General features: G+C 39.2%; 1 protein-coding gene across 5 annotated transcripts in view; it reads left to right on the plus strand.

The window, feature by feature from the left end:
- The first annotated feature begins 265 nt into the window (after positions 1 to 265).
- Positions 266 to 12,359, plus strand: part of nfic (nuclear factor I/C) — a 113,886-nt gene continuing 101,792 nt past the window's right edge. For 3 of the 5 annotated variants that reach the window (XM_016471585.1, XM_016471601.1, XM_016471577.1), the window contains exon 1: positions 2,984 to 3,567. In XM_016471585.1, coding sequence (XP_016327071.1) covers positions 3,538 to 3,567 — 30 coding nt within the window. In that variant the 5' untranslated portion in view covers positions 2,984 to 3,537. Of the gene's footprint in view, positions 968 to 2,983; positions 3,568 to 12,359 lie in introns of those variants that run through there. The other 2 variants (XM_016471568.1, XM_016471595.1) reach the window with 2 other exon arrangements.

Consider the following 12,359-nt stretch of genomic DNA (forward strand, 5'->3'; position numbering starts at 1 on the left):
AAAGTGGGCTAACCATCAAGTCAAACGTAGTCTACTAAAATAGCTACTTTACTTGAACACTGAATACACTCAAATGTATTTAAAAAAAAAAATGTTTTTAAACATTTTTCAAGATTTTAATTTTCTTTATTTATTTCTTTTTGGGTCATGTATCTCAATTAGTATTTTTAGGATTAGGCTACTCCATTTGACCTGAACAGAAATGAACGACATGATCGTCATAGCCTATATGCATGGATGCATGCATTCAATCCATTTAGCATGAATTGCATTTTAATAGGCTATATTTATTAGTAACTTTATTGATCCGGACCAAAATGAGGGTTACGTCACTGACCCATATATAATGTAGCCTATACATACTGTATAAACTACGCCATCAAGTGCAGTTCTTCTAAACGAGTGGCTCCAGTGCACACACACACACACACACACGTCACCCCCGTATTTCATCAATTCCTTCTCCGCGAGGACTGTAAGATGTGTGTATGGAGCTCAGAACACCGTCTGTGTTGCTATTCGTGTTGTAAGAAACAAAAGAACAGACGAGGCATTGATTCCTCTCTGTACACAAGGACATCTATGCGCGCTTCATGTGCAATGCTGCAAAGCTATGAGACGGACGAGTCAGCACTGTAAATTAAAGATACACGACCAAAACAACAGCCAGCACCTCCAGCCAGTGCACTCTCTGCAGCAAGCCGCGCATTACTGTAAAAATATTGTGTCCTTCTGTACCTTTCGGATTGGACGAGGCTCGAAGACTTCGCGTGGGACGTTTTGTATTTGGTCAGTGTCCGGGTTTATTCCTCCCATCCGAAGAGCACGGATTACTTATTTGCGAAGATAAATGGATACGGAGTTATAAAAGCAACCGACGAGATGACCAAGCGTTGAACAGCAGAACTACAAAAGCCTCTAAACTGTAACTTTTTTGGGGGGAGGTTGGCTGTTTCGCTTCGAAATGGTACGTTAACAAATCCGTTTCATAATTTTTGTGTCGTTGCTCCAAAAGACGAGGGAGATCACGAGTTGTGCACTCTTAAAGTCAAATTTGATGTCATCATCAACACACAGGCGCCGTGTTTCGGTTTCCTCCCTGCCTCCTCTTTACCAGCCGGTTACTCCTTTTCTCGTTGGTTTTCGGCCAAACGTACGGTTTTGTGGGAAAGGCTTACACATGCTGGCGTATTATTCTCGCTATTGAGACGCGCAATGATCAAGATAGCTACCAAGCGATTTGGCTTTTCTCCCGTAATGAAAGTTATTAGTTTTGTGACAGCCGAAGAAAAAAAGGTGTGTGTGTGTGTGTGCGTGCGTGTGTTAACCACGGGACTCTGAAGGCCAAGTTCAAGTTTAAAGCCAGTAGACGCAGATGCCCAGCAGTAGAGTTTGCTCAGCAGAAAATGGCCGCAGGCTCGCCGGCATGAATTTAACATCTACACCGACAGAGGCGCTCCCTCCCCGGCAGAAGGCTCAGATCGTGTGTTGTAGTCACAAACGGGAGTTCGGCATTGTTTCAAAAAGTGCTACGAACTGTAGTTACTTGTCACTTTCGCGTAGCAGTAGCAAACTTAATCTATAAATAAAACAAAGTAAACGGGCTTCACGAGACGGTGCCAAAAATTGATTTGGCTCGGCTTGGCTGTTTACAGAAATAGTAGCCTTTTAGCCAAGGAAGCTTGATACTATGTAGCCTACTACAACTTCCATGTTTTCTTGAGCATTCTTGTATTTAATTTTGAGTAGCCTAGGCTATGTAAATACGATGCTACATGGATTTCAGCATTATGTTATGTATTAAAATACCATGATATGACATCTGACAAAGTACTATGTTACTGCCACATTACTTTTTTTTTTCTTTCTAAGAGTAAGAAAAGGATCGTATGCCCTTTACGGGAAGACATTCAACAACGGGCTTAATAGCTATCTTAGTCACTGTTGTTGCCATACAGTTTGCACTTATATTAACAACTAATTATGATAATCTTATATAGGCTACTAAGATTTGTTCTCTGCGGGGATATTTTCAGTTTAGGTACTTTAAGGAAGACTTTCCCTGATTCCCTCCTCTTGTCTCTGTACGTTAAATTCGTAAAACAAGTTCAAACTTTTAAAATTGTTCTATGTTTAGGGCTATATTGATACTGTATGTTCATGCGTATTGTAGCTACAACTTATTGAAATCTTACTCTCTTTTTTTTAATATTATGCTAATATGTGGCCGTTTCAGAACAAATTAAGGATAAATACTTGAAATTATGGATATGACTGTTTCTTTAATTATTGGCAAAATTATGACATTTTGAGACATCGGTGTGCCAGCAGTGAGTTCTCTCCCTGGCCATAGTTCACACCACAGTGCCTTCAGTGCACATTCAAGAGAAATAACAGGTGTTGTTTACACTGTTCGTTTTAATAGCCTGCCTGGTTTTACACTTTAATTTAAGTCAATTGACGCCTAGTTTATTTGATTCCCGTGTGGTCACTCCAACAGTGAAACTTGATTTCTACAAGGGGTTATAGGTAAAAAAAAAAAAAATCCACAAGAATAGTTTTAGGGAAGCTACCACTCACCACCCCGCTGTCAGTTGGTGATTATGGTTACCGAGGCGCGTTATTTTCTTGCAGTGACTTTATAAAAGCTTCTGGTCGGCAAAATATGCAATAGAAGAGAAAATAGCCTCAGTAAAAAAAAAGCGTTTCAGTAATTTAAGTTCCCTCGTTTACTTGAAACATCTCCTATATGTACAGTTGTAAAGGTGCATAAGCCTTATCAGGCACTGGCTCTAGTATTTTACGCGGGCTGATTTTTTTTATCCACTCAATTTACATGAAGCGATAAGCCTTTGTCATGAATGGACGCGTGCATGTGCGCTCTCTGTGACGCAATGTCCGCGCGAGGCTGGCTCTAATCGCTACTTTAGCAGTGCGTGTTGCAGTCAAATTATTTGGAATACGCGCGCGGTTCACCCGCGCGCAGAACGTCTCTGCGTCCGGGCTGTAGCAGCGCGAGAGGGAAGAGCGGTGCGTGCGCACTGGCGAACAGGGGAGAAAGTCGTTTGCCACTTTGTTTCGCACCATATGAGCATCAGAAACCGAGGCAAATAACTTTTTTTGTTAATTTCACGGACTTAACGGATGCCCCTGGACATAGGAAACCAGAGTTAGCCTCTCTTGCTCCTTCAAGTAGGCTACTTTCTTTGGGATGGGCTATTTTCATAACGTCATTTCATTCCTCCCTCTTTTTCATTTTCTCTTTCTTTGATTCTTTCTCCCACCATTTCCTAAATGGAACAGATTGCAGCACCCCACGCGTTTTCCTGCCTGCAAAGTGTGGTTTCAAACGTGTACAGAGTTTGCGCGTTCTCTTTTGCCGGGCGTCTCTTGATTTAACGGACTCGAAGTGGAAGTCAGAAGTGGCGGCGGTGGAAGTGTTAATCATGATGAGGCTTACCATGATTAACGTTGAAAAATGATCCTCTAACTTGTCGGTGTTTTGCCACATTTCAAGTCACGCTCTCCCCTTTCAACATGATGTATTCTCCTCTCTGTCTAACTCAGGTAAAGTGCTTGTTTGTGTCTTTCTGAACGAACTTGTGTCTCTCCTGATCCGCGACGAGATTTCAGTTCATAAAGGGCGGGTTGAGAACTCTGCTTCTCTTTGCCTATTTAACATCCATTCATACAACACCAAGCCGTATCCTCAAGTGAATATTAGTTTATTGGATTGTTACGATTTCTATTATTTACCTTTTACAATGTAAACACAAAGTCGAAAATCAATTTGACGAGGTAATTTGAGTCGCTGTTTATCGTTGTATTTAAGATGGAGTTTGTGTGCTGTAGATATTTGAGTGCATAAACAGTTTTAAGTGCAGCTTTAATCATAAAATAGAGAAGAAAGTTACATGGTCATAGTTAAGATAAAGTACAACTTTTATTATTTTATATTATAGACTTCACTTTTGTGTATTTTTTTTTTTATCTGGAGTGGATTAAAAATGTATAAGTTTAGCCTATGTGCACATATATACCAGGACTAGTTCAGTTCATGCGTAGCGTCACACGAGTGCATTAGTAATGTTTATATTCTGTCAAGACTGTTAAAACTTTGACTGTTTAATTGGTTACAAAATATATAAATCTTTAATGGAGATTTAGGATGTTATCTATACAACCCGGACTTTATTACTGTGATTTCAGCTCTTTTCTTGTGCGCTTTTTACGTTTTCAATTGATAGGATATAGGAAAAATATGGTTACTGAAATATGTTTTAGTCTGTTCAATTGTAGACAGCCTGTCAAAAGAGATAAAAAGCATTCTGGAAATAATAACATTGACTTGCCAGACATCTTGCCTTTGGCCTGTAATTTATCAATTTATTTGAATCCCATTTTTATTGTGATAGCTGAATCAGTTAGAAAATGCTTTAGGATTTTATGCCCTGTGATGGTGCCTAGGCTTTAAGTAAATGTGATAGTATTTTAAAAGTATTTTTGTCAGCAGTCTGAATTGAGGCAGGTACAGAGGGTTTTTAAGGTCACTTTACTGTCTCAAATTGCCTTGCTGTATATTGACATGAGTCATTAGGATTTTAGATGGCTGATGATTGCTTTGACCTTGGCTTTGATGAGAAAATTACTGCAAAAGTACATTTTACTTCGGTTTGTTTTAAATTTCACATCGTTTTAGTAAGGGCACTCCCCTGATTAACCAATGTCCACTTTTTATCTTATAAACGTACATAATAATATAATAATAATAATTAAAATATAAAACTACAACTTAAAAATTGTTGCAAGTTAGCAATTGTAGATAATAAAGAAGAATTTTGTGAGGAGAAAAAGTTTTTGTTCTCTGCTCGGTAAGAAAGTTGTTCCATATGCTTGATTCGGAAAAACGCCCATACTGACAGACATAATGACAATCTATTGTGCCTGTCAATTTGACACAGAAAATATGTAAATAACAGCTATTTTTGTAAAGGTCAAACTTTTTGCTGGCAGTTTTATCTTGTGGTATAATGAAGTTCGTTGTTCAAATCAAACTTTATTTGAATAACTGCCTGGAAAACATTTAGGATTCGGGCTTTTAAGTCCCACAAATATGTATTGTACTTTTCAGGTCTTGGTGAATGTGTTCAAACAGGCAAAAGTACAAATACACGCCTCACCCTCCAGCGCTTAAATTTATTATTAAATAAATTAGATGGAGCTATGTTTCAGTGTTCACTGTGTTTTTTGTTTTTTTATAACAGTTTCAGTCTTTTGTTCAGAGGGTCTTCAGTCTTATAATTGTTTCAGTCTTTTGATTAGAAAACTCATTAAATACTGTGTAAACATGAAGTAACCATAGTCCACTTTTGGAGTTGTGTAACTTTACCAAATGTAGTTTGTCAATTATAAAGGTAAACTATCATGCTTCGCTGAAAAATGTGAAATCCTAAAACTTATTAAACAATAGTGTGCGCCACCTGAACATTTATAAGTCACATTTGATCTACAGGTTGCGATAAATATTTAGAAATGGAATAATCTCCGCTGCATTACAGATCTGGGTTGTGTAAGCTGTACTGTGAGCCAGCAGTGTGGAGGCCTTTGGTTTTCTCTGTAACTGCTCGGCATGTCCACTGCCTCTTTGGGCTCACTGTTGTTGCTGATAGGATAAATTAATGTAGCAGCCTGCAGCGTTCGAGGGAGAGCGCGCAGCATGCACAGAGGTTCTGGCCGTAGTCTGAGTGAGTGTGTTGACATTTGGTTTTTATTTTTAGTTTGTTTTACTTTTCTGATTCTAGAACTGACAATACTGTGCACTGATTCTAGTGCACAGTATTGCACTTTATATATATATATATATATAGTATGTATATGTATGTATATATATATGTATGTATATGTATGTATATATATATATATGTATATGTATGTATATATGTATATGTATATATGTATGTATGTATATGTATATATATGTATATGTGTGTATATATATAAGATGACAAGCTATGCACAACTACTTCAGTACTATTTCAGTGTATTAAGCAATTGCTAATTGTTTTATTGAAAATGACTTTGTAAATGTACCATACTCGTATAGTGTTGGGCCTATTATCTTTTTTTTATGTTTGGTAATCCAGATATTCACTGATCAAATTAATTTAGTTTGGACAGGCCCAGTTTAAAGCATATGCATATTTGCCAACAGTGTAGAGTATCAGTGGGAGATCTGAGAGCCTCTATTCCCCTGAGCTTGCAACATGCTGTCCTGCCCCCATTCCTCATCGATTCATACCGTTAGAGCAACCGTTTCCCCCCGGGAAAGGGGAGGACGGCCGATAAAAACGTCAAGCCTTTCTGAGACACACTAACTCGACTGCACTGACCGACAAAATGCTATAACATCTGAAATTGTGCTGATAATGAGACCTGCTCTGCATTGGCTTTTTTTTACAAGAGCGTTTTAGTTTTAATATTTCCGTGCAAAATATTCCAGAACTGAGAGCCTTTTCTCTCAGTTGAGCTTGAAACGATTTGGATATATAAATGATTTGTTCTCTAAATGAATGCATAGTCTGTTATTTATTTTCACGATTCATATCAGTATGTAAGTTTTGCTCATCTTTACTAGTTACATGTGCATGGCAAGCCAGTCTAACTAGGTCCTGATGTAATGAGCACTGAAATGTTCTCCACCCCTCTCCATGGTTGGGCACTTTGTGTTTGAAGTGCCGCGACTGGGCTCTCAAACAGCCCAGAACACCCCCGCAGTGTAAATCCACCGGTCCTCTCTCGGTCCGAGTGTGTGTGTGTGTGTGTGAGCGTGCCTGCCTGCCCGAGGGTTTTTTTTTTTGTCAGGAGAGAGTGTTTGCTCTTTCGCTCAGCTCAGAAATGCATGCCCCACTTTCGTCTATGACATCCCTGAGTGGCACAGTCATGGTCGCGTCCCAGCGCGGCAGCTCCCAATGTGCCCGTTTAACAGATTAATTAAGCCGTTTTGATCACCCGCTCTTCCTTGCTTGCAATCCGGCCTGCATTTATCGCAACTTTTTCAAACATTCGGCTGCTTATTTGTGTCAGGGAGCGTTTTGGAAAAAAGGGTCAGAATCTTAAGTGGAGCATTAGCTTTCATGTGTTGATCCTAGTGGCTGATATTCATTAGAGGACATCGAGGAGATTTTTAGGGGAGGGGAGGGGAGAGGAGGGGAGTCGGGCACAAAGAGTAGCCTCAGTTATAAAGGCCCGAGCTCTTGGCATGAGTAGAGGACTTCATGTGGCCAGGGCTGGAGATGTCTGTGGAAGGTTGGCTGCGTTTCATATCACACCCAGGTTCCTCTGCGGGGAGAATGGTGAGCAACCCTAAATATTTACTTTATGAAGATGTGTTTGAATTCCACCTGAGCCCGCAGCTTCGCTCTCTCATCCATGCCAGTGTATTACAGCAGAAAATAAGTTTATTTTTGTTGTATAGTGCCTGAATCACCCTCTGGAGTCCCGTTTTTTAAATGAGCCTTACAAAAAACAGCTTAAACCTCAGGAATAGATTAATCAGCCGTGCAAAGACAAAATACATTTTATTCCGCACCGCAAGTACCTTTGTGTTGGAAGAGATCGTATAATTCATAGTTCGAGTCAGAGGCAGAATGATGTTACCTGACAAGAAAACATTTTTTTTTATTTTGACCTTTGCAGATGTTTAAATCTATATTTTTTATTTTCTGTATGTTACGGGCTTAGATGTTGGCAGAGCCGCTGCTTTCACTCCGGCAGGGAGAGAGTTTTTGTCTTCTGCCCCAGGGTTTGGAGTCACAATAGTAGGTCATTTTCAGAAGAACCTCCGCTCTTGGCAGAGTCGGCTCTGCTGGGAAGGCTTTAAGAAATGTTTCTAACTGGAAGGCGATCAAGAAGAGCAGTGCTGGCGTGGCAGGGTGCAGCGGGCTGTTTATTTAAAAGATCTCTAAATCTACCTCTGCTTCTCCACTACTGTGGTGGTGCTTTTCCAGTCATACATTTGTTAGTCGTATTCGATTTTTGCCACAAGCCTGACACTTGATTACATTCTTTGGTTATGCCTATTACTATCCGAATGTAAGGAATACTACGTTGTGTGTTGTTTTTGTGTTGTAGACTAAAGTCATATGTCCTGCAGAGTAGTTTTCCCTGATCCAAGGAACAAATATTTTAGAATATATTGTATAAATAAAAAATATGTTTTTGAAAGATAGATAGATAGATAGATAGATAGATAGCAATTTTAAATAGCTCTGCTATGTAGTTCATCAATAATTCTGTTGTGCATTTCCCGCAATTATCTGCAATTATTGCATTATTGCATTTTTTGATGCTTTAACGTATTCTGTATTTGAGTCTGAACAGATGCGGGGGATTTTTTTTGGCCGTTGCTTCCTTGCCTGCTTGCACGAGTTTTGCAGGCAGCTCGCTGTGCCTGATTTACACCTCTCCACTGCTCTCCAGAGCCGCTGTTGGAACACTGCAAAATACGATTCCCTCTTTTGTGAAGATGCAGGCAAAGAAATTGTGAATGGATAGACGTTCTCTTTTTGATTGAATGTCACAGAGAGCACTGTGCCTTTGGTTCAGATACCCTATAGGTGACATGACACTGCATTGGGTTATTGTAGGACAAATGCATGTCTTGTTTACTTTTTCTGGTGCAGAAGTATCTGCAGACATATATCCAGACAAATGCTTAAATGGTCGGGAACAGACTTATTGAGCATCATTAACTTAAGTGCCCTTAAAGAAATGTTTTTTTAATTTTCCCACACTTACTCAATTTGTATTGTAAGTTTTGAGAAATGGGAGTAAATATTACTGAATATAATTCCTCTGCGACTCATGTTCCACAACTTTACCCGAATGTTAAATTGAAGCACAAAGACGCATGTCACTGGACGCATTCCTCATGAACCGTAATCCATCAAGAGGATCTTCTGTGTTGCAAATGGTTTGAAAGGGTCGTTGAGCAAGCTTTCACCCCATATAAGTGTGTGTGTCTGGACCGCAGCTGGAGGAAGATGCCGCAGATCTTGTGGTGTAATGGAGACTCTCCAATACTGCAAGATAAGCGACTTGTTTTTTTTTGTGTGCATTGAATGCAAAGACCAAAATCCCTGTGGCCTGAAGTAGAGCTGAGCTTTTAGATCACGTTCTTTCCCAGCTCTGAGATGTCTAAAATCAGAAAGATTTTGTTCCGACAGAAGAATGCTATCTTCACAGATTGAGCATATAGCTGTCGTTAATTAATATGTGTGTGTGGTGGGTTGAGGGGGCGGGAGACGACAGAATCTGTCGTGTTATTTTACAGGGAGTTGATGTATCCTCCCTGATGGGCTTTCAAGTTCTCAGCCAAGACAATAATGAGAATGTTTATCACTGCACGTGTACGTACGCTCAGTCGCTTTATTGACAGCTCTGATTCATGCGTCCGCCCACTCACTCCGAGCTGCAGGTTAAAACACCTTCCTCGGAAAAAAGGATGATCTAGATCCTGATATAATAAGAAAGCAGTGCAAACAGAACCTGTAAGGTATGCCGCTGGGGTTCTGATGCATTGTTCATTGTTTCCCTGACATGCGATTGAATAATGACCTGTGGCAATGCATTTAATTTTGTTTTGCAGGAACTTGAAATAGAAAGAAACTTGTGGCATTCTTGCATTCTCAATTACTCTATAGTGTTAAACCGCCATCGCCTTATCTCAGCACTGAAAGCTCCTAAATCTCTTCATTTCTGATTTTGTGAGATAACATTTCTCTTTGAGTCTGGGTGACAAAACACGAGAATCTGTTTGTGATTCTTGCATGAACGTAAAAGACCTTTTTTGGACCGGTGTGCAGTGAATTACGCCGTATAAACCCATAAATAGCTGTCATCACTGAGAAAAGCTCCTGGTGTCCAGAAACAAGACAAAGAGAGATGGATGGATGGGGAAAGCTGTAAGAATAGCCCACTGGACTTTGTGGCATTGGCAAGACTGGATACTCCATCTCTCTATCACTCTCCCTGGACTCAAAATCATGTTCTAGGCTCGCAGCCCAGATATGAGTTAAAATCCTTGTGCTTCTCCAACAAAGAAATATTAAAGTCAAATCATAGGTAAATTATTTCCCGCTCTTGCACTTAGGGATGCAGTGACATCAATTTGTTATTTTGATAAAGGGCAGGAGCTGCTTTAAAACGCACCAGAGCAACACTTCATCACAATCTGAGGGCTGCGTTGGAGAAAAGAATGTAGCTGCATGGGATCATTTCGAGGAAGGACAAAAGAGAAAGAAAGCTTTTATATCCGTGGTATGCAGGAGGATTGACAAGTTCTGACCGACAGTTAGGGCTTGATGGTATAGCTTTTTGTTTTTTCAATATTTTCAATTATATATTTTCAAATGATGCATATATAAAATATAAAAATAAATAAATATTTTTTTTTCCTTTAGCAGCAAGCCTTTTGTTGGCTGATTTCCTCCAGAAAAGCAACATTTGCTTATCAATTGGTGTGCAGTTTGAACAATTTCATGATTTTTGCTGTTCTGCTGATTTTTTTTTTTCTGCTAATGGCTCAGAAATTACACATTTGACTTGAAATTGAAATATTATTTCTCCCCAAAAACTTTGGGAAGTGAATGTATGTGAATATTCAGTGGTTGTACTAGTATGTATGAGCACAGCCACACAAGCATATTGATTGGTGAAATGTTTTTTTTCTTCTTCAGTCACATCTGATAATACTTTATCGTTCCCACTTTGACTGTTATCATTTTGATCATTGTTAGTTAATCTTGCCACCTCTGTGAGAGATAGAGAACATAGTACATCCGTTCATCTCTGCTTTGTCCCGTGGCTGATGTTGAAGTCCATCCTCACATGCTCTTTGGCCTCTTTTTCTCAGGTTTGAGGCGTCTCTGTGCATGTGTGTTTCGTTCCTGCCTCACACATATCACAGATAAACAAGAATCAAAGGTGTCAAAGCTAAAAGTGAAGACTAGCTATAGGCCTCAGATATATACGTGTGTGTGTGTATGTGGGTGTGTGTGTGTTTGCACACTACAGGCCTAGACAGATATCTCTAAGAATTAGGATCGGAGCCAAACAGAGCAGTGCTGGGAAAGCAAGAGGACACGTCAACACTTGGCTTTGACCTAATGTGACTCTGGCTTGCTACAAGGCAAAAGTGGAGCAGTCACTTTTCTAGGCAGCTCGTACTCTGAGCAACGCGCCAGTTCAGTGAAAAAGCTTAATGCTTTGTTTTATTAATTTGCTTTTAATAATGGGTTATGTGCAGTTCCTTTTTTAGACTGCTGTAGCTGAATTTCTTGAAGAGATGTGTGTGAAATTTACATTACATTTACATTTATGCATTTAGCAGCCACTTTAATCCAAAGTGACTTAGAAAAGAGGAATGTAAGCAAATTGTTACAGTGCCAACAGTATTTACAGTAGTGCTAGGTTTAGTTTTTGTTGTTTTGACAGGAATTTTCTTTTGCTTCTGAAGAATATAGCCTAGTGTATTTGAGCGTTCTTGGCATGACATTGGTTGGGGATAGAATTTATGAATGAAAAACTTATTAAAAATGAAATGATTCATCAAAACTTTGTTTGTTATTAGTTTAAGCCTTTCATGCATTTCGAGCTTGACTAGTGCAATTTAGTGTTCGAAAAGTATTTCCTAATGAAACAGGAAGCTTGGGCATGGAGCTTAAATGTAATTAATCATTCTTGTATTAAACATAATTATTTAAATAAATATAAATGTTGTTTTATTAAATACATTATTAACAAACATTTTATTAAACATATTTTAATTAGTTATGTCACAGCCATGAACATGATTTGCAAATAGGTTGTGAATAACATTTTTAAAGACATTCTTATTTTAAAGAGCACCATAACAAATGATTATGTCATTGGGTCTTTAAGCTGTAAGACCTTCTGTCAAGTTTAATGAGAAATTAGAATGGGCCTCTTTTGAGACACTAAATGTATTATTAAGTATTATCTGAAAGAAGACAGTCACTTTTGCCTTGTCCGAGTGTGGAAATGACATTTAATACAGCTTCTAAAAAAGCATTGTTCACCACTACTCGCCTCTCACAGAGGAAGATGAGAGCATTTTAGTGCAGGCTTTGTTCTTGAGCTCTGTACGGGGCCCTGTTGTGGCATGACTCGGATTATGGAGATTAGCAGGCTAGCTGGTTATGTAATTGAATGTAACCGTGAGGAGAGCAAGGGAGAAAGAAAGCAAGCGTGAGCGAGAGACGCATACAGAGAGTAGGGGAGAGAGAGCACTTTACCGTCATCCTACCTTTTTTTTTTTTTTTTTTTTTTGGGGGGTGCGG

This window comes from Sinocyclocheilus anshuiensis, unplaced genomic scaffold (genome assembly GCF_001515605.1).
Source record: "Sinocyclocheilus anshuiensis isolate Anshui unplaced genomic scaffold, SAMN03320099.WGS_v1.1 scaffold1403, whole genome shotgun sequence".
Classification (NCBI taxonomy): Eukaryota; Metazoa; Chordata; class Actinopteri; order Cypriniformes; family Cyprinidae; genus Sinocyclocheilus; species Sinocyclocheilus anshuiensis.